The following is a 13632-nucleotide window of genomic DNA, read 5'->3' on the forward strand; positions in this document are numbered from 1 at the left end:
ACGGTAACTTATTTGAAATAATGTGACTAATTTGTGGCAAAGCTAGGAGTCTTCTGACTTGCAGTTTAGAGCCCTTTTTGGTTTTCCATGATGCCTTGCCAGCTTTCTATGGAATAAAGACCATGTGGGATAAATGACACAATAAAGAACAAAACGAAAGCAATGACCAGCTGTACAACATACAATTACATAAAAAGAGGAAATGAGTTGAAATTTTAATGAGATTAAAATTAGAACTCCCTGGCTATCAAGCTTGTCAGATGTTGAAATGTGTACTTGGAGAAGTCTAAGGAATCTCCTTCCCTTGGGTGTATTAAAATATAGAGTAAACAATCATTTGTCTCAGATGGTTTAGGTACAGTCCTGCCAAGAATGAGAGGGTGGGCTCCATAACCTCTCAAGGACTCATTCAGGACTGTATTTATAATAATTCAAAAAACACAAACTAACGATGAAATCAAGCCTGTTATAAGAGGGCCACTCTGAAAAAAAAACACAGAGAGGAATTTCCTTGGCTGTTTCTCACTAAATCCCATAACTATTCAGGATTGTAGGAAATGTACCATATTTGTAGTATTTGTGTTTTTTTTTTTTGGTAAGAAAGGTTACGCTGCACTGAAATGAATCCTAAGGGACTTTCCAAATGCTTTGATAGAAATAAGACTTTTGTGGTAAGGATTGTTATTATAGTTCATTAGCCATTGTTTCAGGCTGGATCTTGTAGCATGTGGCAAAATGACAATGAATGCAATAGGTTTTGACAAGTAACATTGCAGTTCTGTAACCAGGAGGTTTCTCTGCTACCATGTCTCCTAAAGAAGGAAGGCATGTAAACTAAAGGCCACTTTCTTATAGAGTATCTGGATGTAGGACCTGTGCTAAATCCAAAGGAATTGATGCCATGGTGCAAAGAAATGCCATGCACAATAGCTGGAATAGAGTAACAGAGCATTTGTGCAGAGATTCCTGATATCCCTTCTGCTCAATTTAATAGCACATACAGACATCTGGCTCTCAATAAGCTTAAAGTAATCTATGGGGAACTGAAAACAGTGGTATTGTTTTTAATATGTGACACATGAGATAAAAGATATATAACCAGTCTGAGATTAAAACTGCCACATATTAGCAAATTCAGCACAATTAGTGCTATTTTCTAAGATATTATGAAAACAGATACATTCACCAGTCTTAGCACAGAAAGCCCTAAGTAAAATAGCCAATTTAACATCTTGGAAGTAATTTCAGGTAAAATCTGGTCTCAGTGAACAAAAAAGTACCATTGCTGTATAAAAATATGTTTAGAGTATTTATAGCATTTATAAAAGAGCATGAATTCTTTATGACGCTTGTAGAATTAAAAGGCAGAAAATAATTCAAGAAAGCAGAATGTTAATTTATTTCCAAATATTTTTCCTCCAATTATTTTTCTTTATGGCTAAATGAGTTGAATCAAGTTCTAAAAGAAACCAGATTTTTTTTAATTGAGAGGAAAAATGCAAAAACAATATTTGTTTCTTAAGGAACATAAATTAAAGTAAATCTAATTATAGCTGAGGATACATATTACTGAAATGCATCTATGTTTTCTGTCCTTTCATTTCCAACTTTTTGTTTAGTCTGAAAAGAGAACAAGCCTCTACCCTTTAGATCTCAGCTTCCTTAGATGTTATCCCTACTTAGCTTTGTGGTTATATTGCTTAGGAAGGGGTATATCGTGTCTGTTTCTCATCCTACAAATTACAGTTGTTAAATTTAATTATCAAAATCAGCACTGCTGTAGGGTTACACTTGTTGTGATGCTAGACAAAGTTCTCTGAGGTTCAAAGAAAAGGTACAATAGGAATCTCAATCATTTAAAAACCCAATTCTCTTGTTATGGCACCTAGAATATGGTAAAATATCCTCTGAATTTATACCAGGGGAAATTTTTTTAATGAACTACTGTTATAATCGTAGGGAAAGCTATTTTATCCACTATCTACTCCTCTTATCACCCCCACAGTCTACAAAGTAAATATGAAGGCGATTGGCTGTTGGGGTTGAATATTCATTACGCTCCAATGAGACATGAAGATTGTCAAGATTATTACTATGAATATAGGAATATAATATATAGAAATAATACTAAAAAAGAAATAATACTAATGTGGAGCACAGAAGTTATGCATCTATATTTCAAATGCTAAATATATATACACTAGCCATCTGATTTTTATAACAGAGGAAAGATCCCACTTTTCAGACCAAAAGGGTGGTATGGAAATACTTTGGCAAATGATAAAAAAATAATGATGTTTATTTTTATGGCTCCTGGAAAATATCAACTCTCTATTGTCTCTCTGGTATACTTTTGATGCTAGCCCATGTAGAAACAGAAGGAGCCAATCCCAGATTTTCACTGCTGACTGAAACCCAGAAAATATTCATGTCAACCCTCTGCTTGTTTGATAATTACTGAAGGAGATTTTGTATCAAGTTCTTAGGTTGACTGATTGAATCATTCTCTAAGGATATTTCAGACTATCAGCATTCCAATTCTTCATAAAACATAAAAATGACCCAATTAGATTTAAGGGAAGTAGTAGATTCCCTTAGGTTGGGTATTTTAGACCTATTTTTTAAAAAGATTTTATTTATTTATTCATGAGAGACACAAAGAGAGAGGCAGAGACATAGGCAAAGGGAGAAGCTCCCCACAGGGAGCCTGATGCAGGATTTGATCCTAGGACCCTGGGGGATCATGACCTAAGCCAACAGCAGACATTCAACCACTGAGCCACCTAGGTGTCCCTAGACCCATCTGTTATCTCAGACACAGAGCACTAGCAAAGCTAGAGGCTAGATGTGGACCCATGCAACTACAGAAGCAATAGAACAGAGGGAGCACAGAGAGCCCTTCAGTAGCTTACTAATGCCAACTGAGCCACTTTAGAACAATTAGACATCCAAGTTAGCCATGCTGCAACAAAGTGGTTTTTCTTGTGTTTTTTAAATTAAAAAATTATGACTTATAAGTTACTTGTGATCATTACATTTACTTTTAGCAAACTTGTAAGGAGGAGTCAACCCACATGGTCTGGATGTAAAAAAAAAAAAAGAAAGATATTTTGAATAGGAGTGGAAGCAAAGTGGGACTTAGGATTGTACACTTGAAACTAATATAACACTGTATGTTAATTATACTGGAATTGAAATAGAAAAAAACCCAATTACTCTTTGAGGGTCCATGGAAAAACAATTCCATTATTCCATGACAAAGGAATATAATGCAAATAAGACACTGAAAAAAAGCCTAAAACAGCTCTTAATGCTAAGGTAAACTAAAATATGGAATGAAAAAACCACATTCTATGAATGCAGGTAAATTAGGATTGAACTTTGTTCGAGAGGACTTTTGCTGTGATAGAATTAGACGTTTCCTTTTGTAACTTATGGCTGTATCATGGGTAGAAAAAAACTTGAAAAAAGAAAGAAAAACTTGAATTTTCTCTAAATTTGTGCTTAACTTTTGCTTCTCAATAGTCTTTAATTAAAGACGTAGCATTGACTATAAAATATGCTTATTATAAATATAACCTAAAAGTAATAAAATCAAGGCTTTTAGATTAAGAATAGATTAAGAGAGCTACTTGAACAGTGAGAAGATTATATCTTCCAAATTGCAAAGCTGCTCTCCATGGTCATGTTCTTTATTCTATGAAACCAACGCCTAGCATGCTGGATGTATGCTTAATTTCTTAGAACTTTAATAAAGGAAAATCACATAAAGTCAAATGTAGGGCCGAAAGGTAGAATTTGATAAGAATTAATACTGTAATATCATCTCTATTGCTCATGGTTCTTTATTGTCAACAACTTCCCGTAACTTCGTCAATGATCTCAGGAATTAAACACATTTTTATCAGAACAAAAATAATTATTAAAATATTTCACCATATATTCTGAGGTCAATGTCCCTTTGTTTCTCCCCAGCAGCGTTCACTGCCACGCAGGTATATCTCCCAGTATCACTGATTTGAGCACTGGTCAGTGCTAGGATGCGGCCTCCAGACAGAACCTTTCAATGATAAGAAAGACAAATAGCCAACATGCCCTTTAAAGAAACATATATGTAAACAGTATTTTTTCCCTGTTTTCTGAGGTTAATCAATTGACATTTGCCTTCAGAAAGATTTCCACTTGGATATTTTATTTATTTTTCCACTTATGTATTTTAAAGTGGGAAAGCATCATATAATCTATTTCTCATTTTCTCTTTGAAAGAAGAGTGTAAAAAGCTAGAACAAACTTGGTAATAACCACTGAAAACAAGTCCTTATATACAAAATCAAGTGAAGGTCCAATCTCATCCCATCCTTACTGCAGAGAGAAGGAAAGCCACCAGAGGAGAAAGATGAGAAGTGGGAATAAGAGGAGCTAATCTTCCTTCTAATTTTCTTGGGTAGGATAAATAAGAAGTTATAATTAATAGTGAAGTAGTAGCCAAATAAATTAATCAGTCACGTTCATGGCTCTTTTATTCCATTGGTCTAGTTGTCCTTCTAAAATAATGACATTAACACTGGATATTCTATGGTCCCAAATTCTGCAAGCACTGGATTTCTGAGAAAAGCTAAAGAAGTAGAATTGTGGGAGAACTAAGAAATCTGCTAGACAAAATAAAATTAAAGTACACTTTAAAAGAGATATATGTGCTTCTATAATTTTGAGTCAGTGTGAAGCACTTAAACTGCTTTCTCAGATTCAAATTTCATTTCTACAAGATTGCTTTTCTCATTTTACTTACTTTATAACTTGATGTTTTTGTAAAATTAAATATACTGTATATGGTTCTCTAACTCAGTAATGTTTCCAAACATTTAAATATAAATTTTATGAGGAAATTCCTGTTTTTGTTGTTGATGAACATTTCTTTGTACAAGTTATCTTTTGTGGTGCTGGTAGGGAATGAGGATAGAGAGGTAAGTAGAAAGTGAAGCAAATGGTCAAAATATAGTACCTACATATGAAATAGAAGAATTCTTAGATGTACTGGGCTTTTAAAGAATTGTTTAGAAATCCCAGTTTTGTGGCTATGGTATTTATGGATGTGTATGTGTATGTTTTTGGATAACCTTTGTTAATTCTTATTCTCCAAATCCTGTGGTAGAGTGTCCTAAAGAAAGGAGAGAGTACCTGTATCCCGTTAGCGAAACTAGAGACAGGGCTTCCATCTTTCAACCAGGTCAGACTTGGAGCAGGGATTCCTCTAGCTTCACATTCTAATCTCACCAGGTTATTAACCACCACTGCCACCATGCTATTGCTGCCAGAAATCGATGGGGGCACTGAAAAGAAATAAAAAATAAATAAAAGTAAGATATATTGGGCAGCCCGGGTGGCTCAGCAGTTTAGCACCGCCTTCAGCCCAGGGCGTGATCCTGGAGACCCGGGATCAAGTCCCACATCAGGCTCCCTGCATGGAGCCTGCTTCTCCCTCTGCCTGTGTCTCAGCCTCTCTCTCTCTCTCTCTCTGTGTGTGTGTCTCTCATGAATAAATAAATAAAATCTTTTTTAAAAAAGTAAGATATATTAACATCACAGAATATTTCACCTCAAATAATGACAGTTGTGTTTTCACATGTGGGTTTTTCATGGTTTTGTTTTGGTGAGTTTGGTGAGTTCTTTCATATCATTTATTCTAATCTACTGTCTAATTATCAATATCTCCATTTTATAAGTGAGGAGAAGGAGGTTTTGGTACTTTGTTTAGGAAATCCAGTTTTTAATCCCAAAGTATATTTTTATTTCTTGATTTCCAGGAGTGTGTATGCTTGTGTGTATGTGTCTTCCTCCACTGTATCCATGACTACTAAGTTGTCTTAAAAGCATTATTAGAGACAATAACTTAAAATCTTTCTTTGACCAAAACCTATGATTTTGATAGACAATATTTACAAACAGGGTTATTGTCATTAGCTGATAAGACCGTTGGTGACTATTTCAACAGTTCATCTAAAGCAAACTCATGTCAACAGCACATGAAACTAGACCATTTTAATAGGAATCAGGAAATAAAAACAGTCATCAGTTTTATAGCACTGCACCTTTAAATAAAGATGACAAAACACACTATGTAAAATATTCATACTGAAATTTTATAGAAGTACTTAATCATTTTGAATGCATTTTTATCCCAGGAAGAGTCTAGGGGAGTGGCACTAACCATGAACCTGAAGACTATAATATAACTCTGTAGCTCCAGCTGAGTTGATGGCCATACATTTATATATGCCAGCATCGGTGATCTGGGCACTTTCAATATCAATAATCTGTCCTCTGTTCAAGAAAGTCACACCGGTGGAAGCTGAGAGTGGACGGTTATCTTTGTACCATTTAATAGCTGCAAGGGGAAAAAGAAACAAGTCTATTTAAATTTTTTCTTTTAAAGCTCAATACCACTAAATTGGAGCTTAACTAAAATACTAATAATTGCTTTGTTCTTATGCTTATCATTCAAGTTTAATCAGTTTAAATATGTCTTTAGGATTGGTTTTTGAGGAGGTAACCCTAAGAAAAACATGACTAGCCATTCCAATATAAAAGTATTAAAAATTAAATTATAAAGCAAATATTCTGTTATCTCTAATGTATCAATATTGTTTGACAGCAAACTTTTAACCAATTCTATACTTTTTTGTTGTATATATTCCTCTCATCTATAAAAAATTTTAAGAATTTATCTATGCTTTCGATCAAAACCAGAGTATATACACTATTAGCCTAAAAACTTATATTCTTATTGATTCATATTAATAACTTACCAGTGATGAGAATCAACAAAAAGAATAATACTCTCATTAAATGACTGATTTATAAACATAATCGATTTGAACTAGAGAAAAAACATAGTTTTCAACATAAATGTATAAAAAACTACCATTGTGGGTTTTGTGGCCACAGTGAGGACAATAAGACAACTAGTTATTCACATATTTTTACCTTGTGTAAACAATGGGTAAATTATTTCATGCAGTTAGAAGCAGTGAAAATTCAAAAATATCATCCTAATTATATCCTCCTTATCAATGCTTTACCCTTGTTCTATAATCTTTCATTTATTAGTAATTATTATATTGTGCTCATAAACAGATTTAGCTTTTCCCAGATATCTTAAAATGTCAGTAAGTTAGAGAGTCCACACATGAACCTACCAGGCAAGGGATTTCCAACTGCTTTACACTCCAACTGAATGGGATTGTTCACCACCACAGTCTCATTCAGCATCTTCCCTGCATCCTCCAGACTAGGTGGTTCTATAAGAAGCCCAAACATATTGATTCACATACATAGGATATTTAAATGGAAACTATTTGCTCAGTAGAAATTATCATTCCTTTCTTTCTTTCACATATATACACTGATATACTTGTAATAAAAGTATATTATTAAGTAGAATTAAAGAACAGAAAAAAAAGATCTTAATAGGTTTTCAGTATCATTCATTCTTCTTACTCAAACAGGAAAATCCTCAGAATTATAGATTAGCAGGGTAGTAAAGAAAGTTAAAAGACTATTTTTTTTACTTCAAGTAATCTGATTGGTTTGATGATGAATTGCCTTTAACAAGATGCTATCCCTTTTGAACTCTTCCAGTAAAAGGGAAATCAGTATTTCTCAAAATATCTGACTTTATCTTTGGGTAGTACTATCTTAAGCCATTTCAGAAAAATTAGAATCTTTTTTTTTTTTTTTTGGTTTATTAGCTTTTCTTTTGATACAAAAGTCATAATTAAATTGTTAGTAAAATAAAATAGAAAACTACATTTTAATTTTAAATATCATAGATAATGCTACTCTATTATTTTATGTGCATATAATAAAGTAGGAATTTGGAAAGTTTGAGAAGCATAGCGTAAAAGGAATAGCAACGTAGAATAGCAATGCTTTATGTTTCCAAACTATCTCAAGGAGTGTAGGAAGGATGTCAGGACGAAAAATTCACCAGTAAACTAGAGGCCTTATCTTATTATGAGAAGATGCTGTAGATGTAGGTTAGAATCTGAAGTTTATAGAAAAACTACATATTAAAGATTTGCTAAATTTAGCTCATTGAATGCATTAGAGCCCTTCAACCCCACCCTATATACCATCAAGCAATTAATCTATTCATTAATCTAGTAAAAACAGGAAGAGGAAGGGAGAAAGGAGAACAAGGAAAACGATTAGAACTAAATAAGAAGAAATAAAATCAAATATGTAAATCAAGAGCATAAATGTGAATGAGCTCATTATTTTACTCAATAGACAAAGAGTTAACAAATTTTGGGTTAATATTATTTTCTTTTGTATTTTATTTACTTATTTATTAAAGATTTTATTTATTTATTTATTTATTTATTTGAGAGTGAAACAGAGAGAGAGAGTATGGGCAGTGCAGAGGGAGAGGTAGAAGGAGACTCCTGGAGGAGTGAGAAGCCAGATGCAGGGTACAATCCTGGCACTTTGGGATCATGACCTGAGCCTAAGGCAGACAGTTAACCAACTGAGCCACACAGTCATCCCCTTTATTTTTGGAGATTTGTTTATTTGAGAGATGGGGGAAGGGCAGAGGGAGAGGAGAGAGAATCCCAACCAGACTCCTCAATAAGCACAGAGCTCAATGCACAGCTCCATCCCATGACCCTGAGACCATGACCTGAACTGAAATCAAGAGTCAGCCAACATTTTTCTTTAATAAAAAAGTACAAGTGGATAAAGACCATAAATAAAAAACTCGCAAAAATACTGAGAATAAAGAGCTGGGAAAAGATATGCCAGGACAACACAGTGACATCAATTTCTGAAAAGCTGGCATACTAAGCAAAAATCACTAAACACAACAAAGCAACATGCTTTCTATTGCTTAAAAGCTCATGATTCATGAAGAATCCATTATAATGACAATGCTTTATGCATTGAATAACAAAGCAAGAATTGTTAAAGAGCATGAAAATTCTGGAAATCTAAAAGTAATATTTATTAGTGCATCTTTCTCAGGAATTGACTATAGTGAAACAAAAATTAAGTTTTATTTTATTTATTTATTTTTTTGTTATTTGGAAGAGATTTATTTATTATTATTTTTTTAATAATAAATTTATTTTTTATTGGTGTTCAATTTGCCAACATACAGAATAACACCCAGTGCTCATCCCGTCAAGTGTCCCCCTCAGTGCCCGTCACCCATTCACTCCCACCCCCCGCCCTCCTCCCCTTCCACCACCCCTAGTTCGTTTCCCAGAGTTGGGAGTCTTCATGTTCTGTCTTCCTTTCTGATATTTCCTACCCATTTCTTCTCCCTTCCGTTCTATTCCCTTTCACTATTTATTTATATTTCCCAAATGAATGAGACCATATAATGTTTGTCCTTCTCCGATTGACTTATTTCACTCAGCATAATACCCTCCAGTTCCATCCACATCAAAGCAAATGGTGGGTATTTGTCATTTCTAATGGCTGAGTAATATTCCGTTTTAAAGAATTTGAAAAATAAAATTACCCATTCAGACTGTGTGTGTATATGTGTATGTGTGTGTGTATATATATATGTGTGTGTATATATATATATATATATATATATATACATACACATAGTTAACAAGGAATATACATTGTTTTCAAATGCCAACAGAATATTTCCAAAACTGACTACATATTAGGCCACAAAATCTCAATAAAGCATTTGTAACCATAATTTAATAAAACTCTAACAAAAATGAGTATAAATCAAAAACAAAAATGTAAAGCTCTTTACAGGGAGATAACCTCATTAAAGAGGAAATCAAGACAAAAGTATCTGATCAGAAAAAAATAAAACAGAATGAGATTGATTAAAATGAAAACAGAGTGTGTCACCTAGCTGTATAGTATAGTATTCAAGGGAAATCCTAGAGCCCTAATTAACATATCAAAAACTAAGAAACAATGAAAATAAATGTTCTAAACATTCAATTCAGAATCCAGAAAAAAACCAATAAAATAAACCAAAAGAAGTCAGGGATAAGGAAATAATAAAATAAACAGAAGACAATACTAAAGAAAACAAGCAAAAACAACTACGAAAGACAATGAAACTCAAAGCTGGTTTTCAACAAGTTTAAAATAAAATATGTCCTCAAGGGTAAATATCTGTATTTCTGGAGATTGTTCCTGAAGACAAAGCCTAAAACCCAATCAATCCTCCCTTAAGTATCTGTCTCCATTTAATTCAATGAGTTAACTCTTCCAGCTTGAAATGACTAGAATGTTTCGATTTTCTGCACTGAATTCAGATGAATGACATGATATTTAGGGACAAAAGACCTTTAAATATGGCTATCTGACTTTTCCAACTGAAAAGGAAAAATAATTAATCCATGGCACATTCCTTCAAAACAGTTATTTAAATACTCACTTGAAGCCTTCTGGACTGAAGTGATCACTGAAGGCTTTGACAGACTATGTAGCTGCTTCAATAAAACATTATGGTAAGAAATGCAACAGCTATGGAGTGGGTTGGCTATTTTTCACCCCCCTTAAGTACTTAAAGAAAAAAAGATTAGATGTCAGCAAGAATGGCAGAGTAAGGACTCCAAAAAATCCACTCCTCCATAAAAGAAACAAGAACACTGGAAAATTTGTCAAAATCAACTTTTTCAGAACTCTGGAAATTAACCAAAGACTTACAACAATCCAACAAGTGTTTATTCAAGAAAAACAGCTAAATCTCATTAAGAACAGTGAGTTTCATGGCATTTTATCTCCCTCTATTCCCAGCACTCTTTCCCCAGATCAGCAGTAACCTTGAAAACAAATAGCCTAGCAACCACAGAGAAAAAAGGAACCTAGCAGATACTGAAAGAGGTTAGGAGCTACCTAAGAGCATCATTCCTAGAAAACTGCCACTGTTTGACCTGTCTGGTCCTTCCCTGGAAATCCCCACTCAAAGGATTTGTCTTTATTTAATCAGATGCAGAGTTTTCTGGTGCAAAAACCTTTTCCCCTGGGGCAGGTTAAAATCTGTAAAAACAGACTTTACAGAAATTGTTCAGAAAACTCACCATATTAGTTTCGTCTTGCTTTCACAACAAATTGCCTCAAACTTGACAGTTTCAACAATACAAATTTATTATCTTATAGTTTTATGGATAAGAAGTCCAACAGTCTCACTGGGCTAAAATAAATGTCTCAGAAGGGCTCAGTTCCTTTCTGTAGGCCGCAGAGGAGAATCTATTTCCTCATCTTTTCCAATTTATAGAGGTCACTTATATTCCTTGGTTTGTGGCCTCCCTTCATCCATCTTTAAAACCAGCAATGGGAACGTGTGAAGGATTCATAAGACTTTCTCACATCCTATCACTCTGAAGTCCTGCCTCTTTTGTCCACTTTTAATGTCCTTCTGATTACAGCAGACCCGCCTGGATAATCCTGGGTAAGCTCTCTATTTTGAGGTCAGTTGATTAACAATCTTAATTCCATCTGTATTCTTAATTCCTATGAGGCATGTGACCTAACATAGTCACAGGTTCTAGGAGTAAGATGTGACTATCTTGGGAGTACCAGTATTCCACCTACATGTTAAGTAAATAAACAGAAGACAAAAACAAACAAACAAACAAACACCCAGCAACAGCAGTGACAACTACAACAATAATAACTATGGAAAGAAGAGAAAATGGTTTCCAGAACTGCCACATTATATTATTACTTTTTTAAATTTTTTTAAAATTCTAGTATAGTTAATGTACAGTTATGTTAGTTTCAGGTGTACAATATAGTGCTTCAAAAATTATATACATCACTCAGTGATCATCATGGTAGGTGTACTCTTAATCCCCTTCCCTTATATAATCCATTCCCCCAACCACAAAAGGAACACTCATGTACTGTTGTCACAAGTAACCTCCCTTCTGATGGCAACCACCAATTTATTCTCCATAGCTAAGAGTCTGTTTTTTTGGCTCGTCTCTTTTTCTTTGTTCTTTTGTTTCTTATATTCCACATGAGTGAAATCATATGATATTTGTCTTTCTCTGACTGACTTATTTCACTTAGCATTATACTCTCTAGATGCAGCCATGTTGTTGCGAATGGCAAAATTTCATTCTTTTTTTATGGCTAATATTACATTATATCTATCTATCTATCTATCTATCTATCAACAATCTTGTCTATCTTACAATATCACATATTCTTTATCCGTTCATCTATTGATGAACATTTGGGTTGCTTCCATAATTTCACTATCATAAGTATTGCCACAATTAATATTGGAGTACATGTATCTTTTTGAACTAGTATTTTTGTATTCTTTGGGTAAATACCCAATAGTGGAATTACTGGATCATAAGGTAATTATATTTTTAATTTTTTGAGGAACCTCTATACTTTTGTTCACAGTGGTTGCACCAGTTTGCATTCCCACCAACAGCACATGAGCGTTCCTTTTTTCCTAAATCTTGGCTAACTGTTGGTATTTCTTGTGTTTTTGACTTTAGCCATTCTGACATGCATAAGGTGATGTCTCATTGTAGTTTTGATATGCATTCCTTTGATGATTTGTGATGTTAAGCGTTATTTTATACCACATTACATTTAAAATGTCTACTTTTCAAAAAGTTATGAGACATGCAAAGAAATAAGAAAGAATGGTCCATGCCTGGAAAAAGAAGCAGTCAAGAGAATATGTCCATAAGGAAGCTCAGATATTGAACTTATTAGACAAAGACTTTAAATCAGCTTTTTAAAGGGATGCCTGGGTGGCTCAGTTGCTTAAATATCCAACTCTAGATTTCAGCTCATGTCATGATCTCAGGGTCATGAGACTGAGCCCTGTGTCAGGCTCTGTGCTGGGTAGTGGAGCTTGCTTAAGATTCATTCTCTCTCTCTCTCTCTCTCTCTCTCTCTTTCATTCTCCCCCAATCCCCCGCTCCACTTCCCTTTTCTTACCCTCTTAAAAAAAATCTTAAAATTAAAAAAATAAAATAAATCAGCTATTTTATTACATCCCAAGAGTTAAAAGAAACATGTTTAAAGATCTAAAGGAAAGTAGGAGAATAATGTTTCACTAAATAGAGAGTATTGATCAAGAACCAGAAATTGTAGAAAGAACCAAACAGAAAGTCCGAAATTTAAAAGTGCAATATTTGAGTTGGAAGAAGAAAGAATCAGTAATTTAAAGATAGGCTAATTGAAACTATCCAAGTTTAGGAGTAGAAAGAAAAAAGAACAAAGAAAAATTAAGAGAACAGAGACTCTGAGGCTAGTGGGACACCATCAAGCATTATGCATAATGAAAGTCCCAAAGGAGAAGCAAGAGAGAAAAGAATATTTGAAGATATATGGTTGAAAACGTCCCAAACTTTGGAAAAAACATTAATGCACACATTTAAGAAGTTCAACAAAGTCCAACTTGGGTAAACTCGAAGAAACTCACACCCAAATACATCATAAAAAAGAGAATCTTAAAAGCAGCAAGATAGAGAAGTGATGTACAGGAAACCTCAATAAGTTTAATAGTTAATTTTTCATCAAAAAACATGGAGGCCACAGGGCATTAGGAGACTTATTAAGAGTCCTGAAAGAAAAAGACTATCAACAAAGAATTCTATCTTTAGCAAAACTATCCTT

At 33.9% G+C, this 13632-nt stretch overlaps 1 protein-coding gene across 1 annotated transcript in view; it reads right to left on the minus strand.

Moving 5' to 3' along the window:
• Positions 1–13632, minus strand: part of HMCN1 (hemicentin 1) — a 465430-nt gene that overhangs the window by 155878 nt on the left and 295920 nt on the right. Inside the window, exons 37-40 of the mRNA XM_041767864.1 lie at positions 7197–7298; positions 6209–6385; positions 5179–5330; positions 3937–4060 (exon numbers count right to left, since the gene is read on the minus strand). Of these exons, the coding sequence (XP_041623798.1) occupies positions 3937–4060; positions 5179–5330; positions 6209–6385; positions 7197–7298 (555 nt within the window). The remainder of the gene's footprint in view (positions 1–3936; positions 4061–5178; positions 5331–6208; positions 6386–7196; positions 7299–13632) is intronic.

The sequence above is a fragment of the Vulpes lagopus genome, chromosome 1, assembly GCF_018345385.1.
Source record: "Vulpes lagopus strain Blue_001 chromosome 1, ASM1834538v1, whole genome shotgun sequence".
NCBI classification, from domain to species: Eukaryota; Metazoa; Chordata; class Mammalia; order Carnivora; family Canidae; genus Vulpes; species Vulpes lagopus.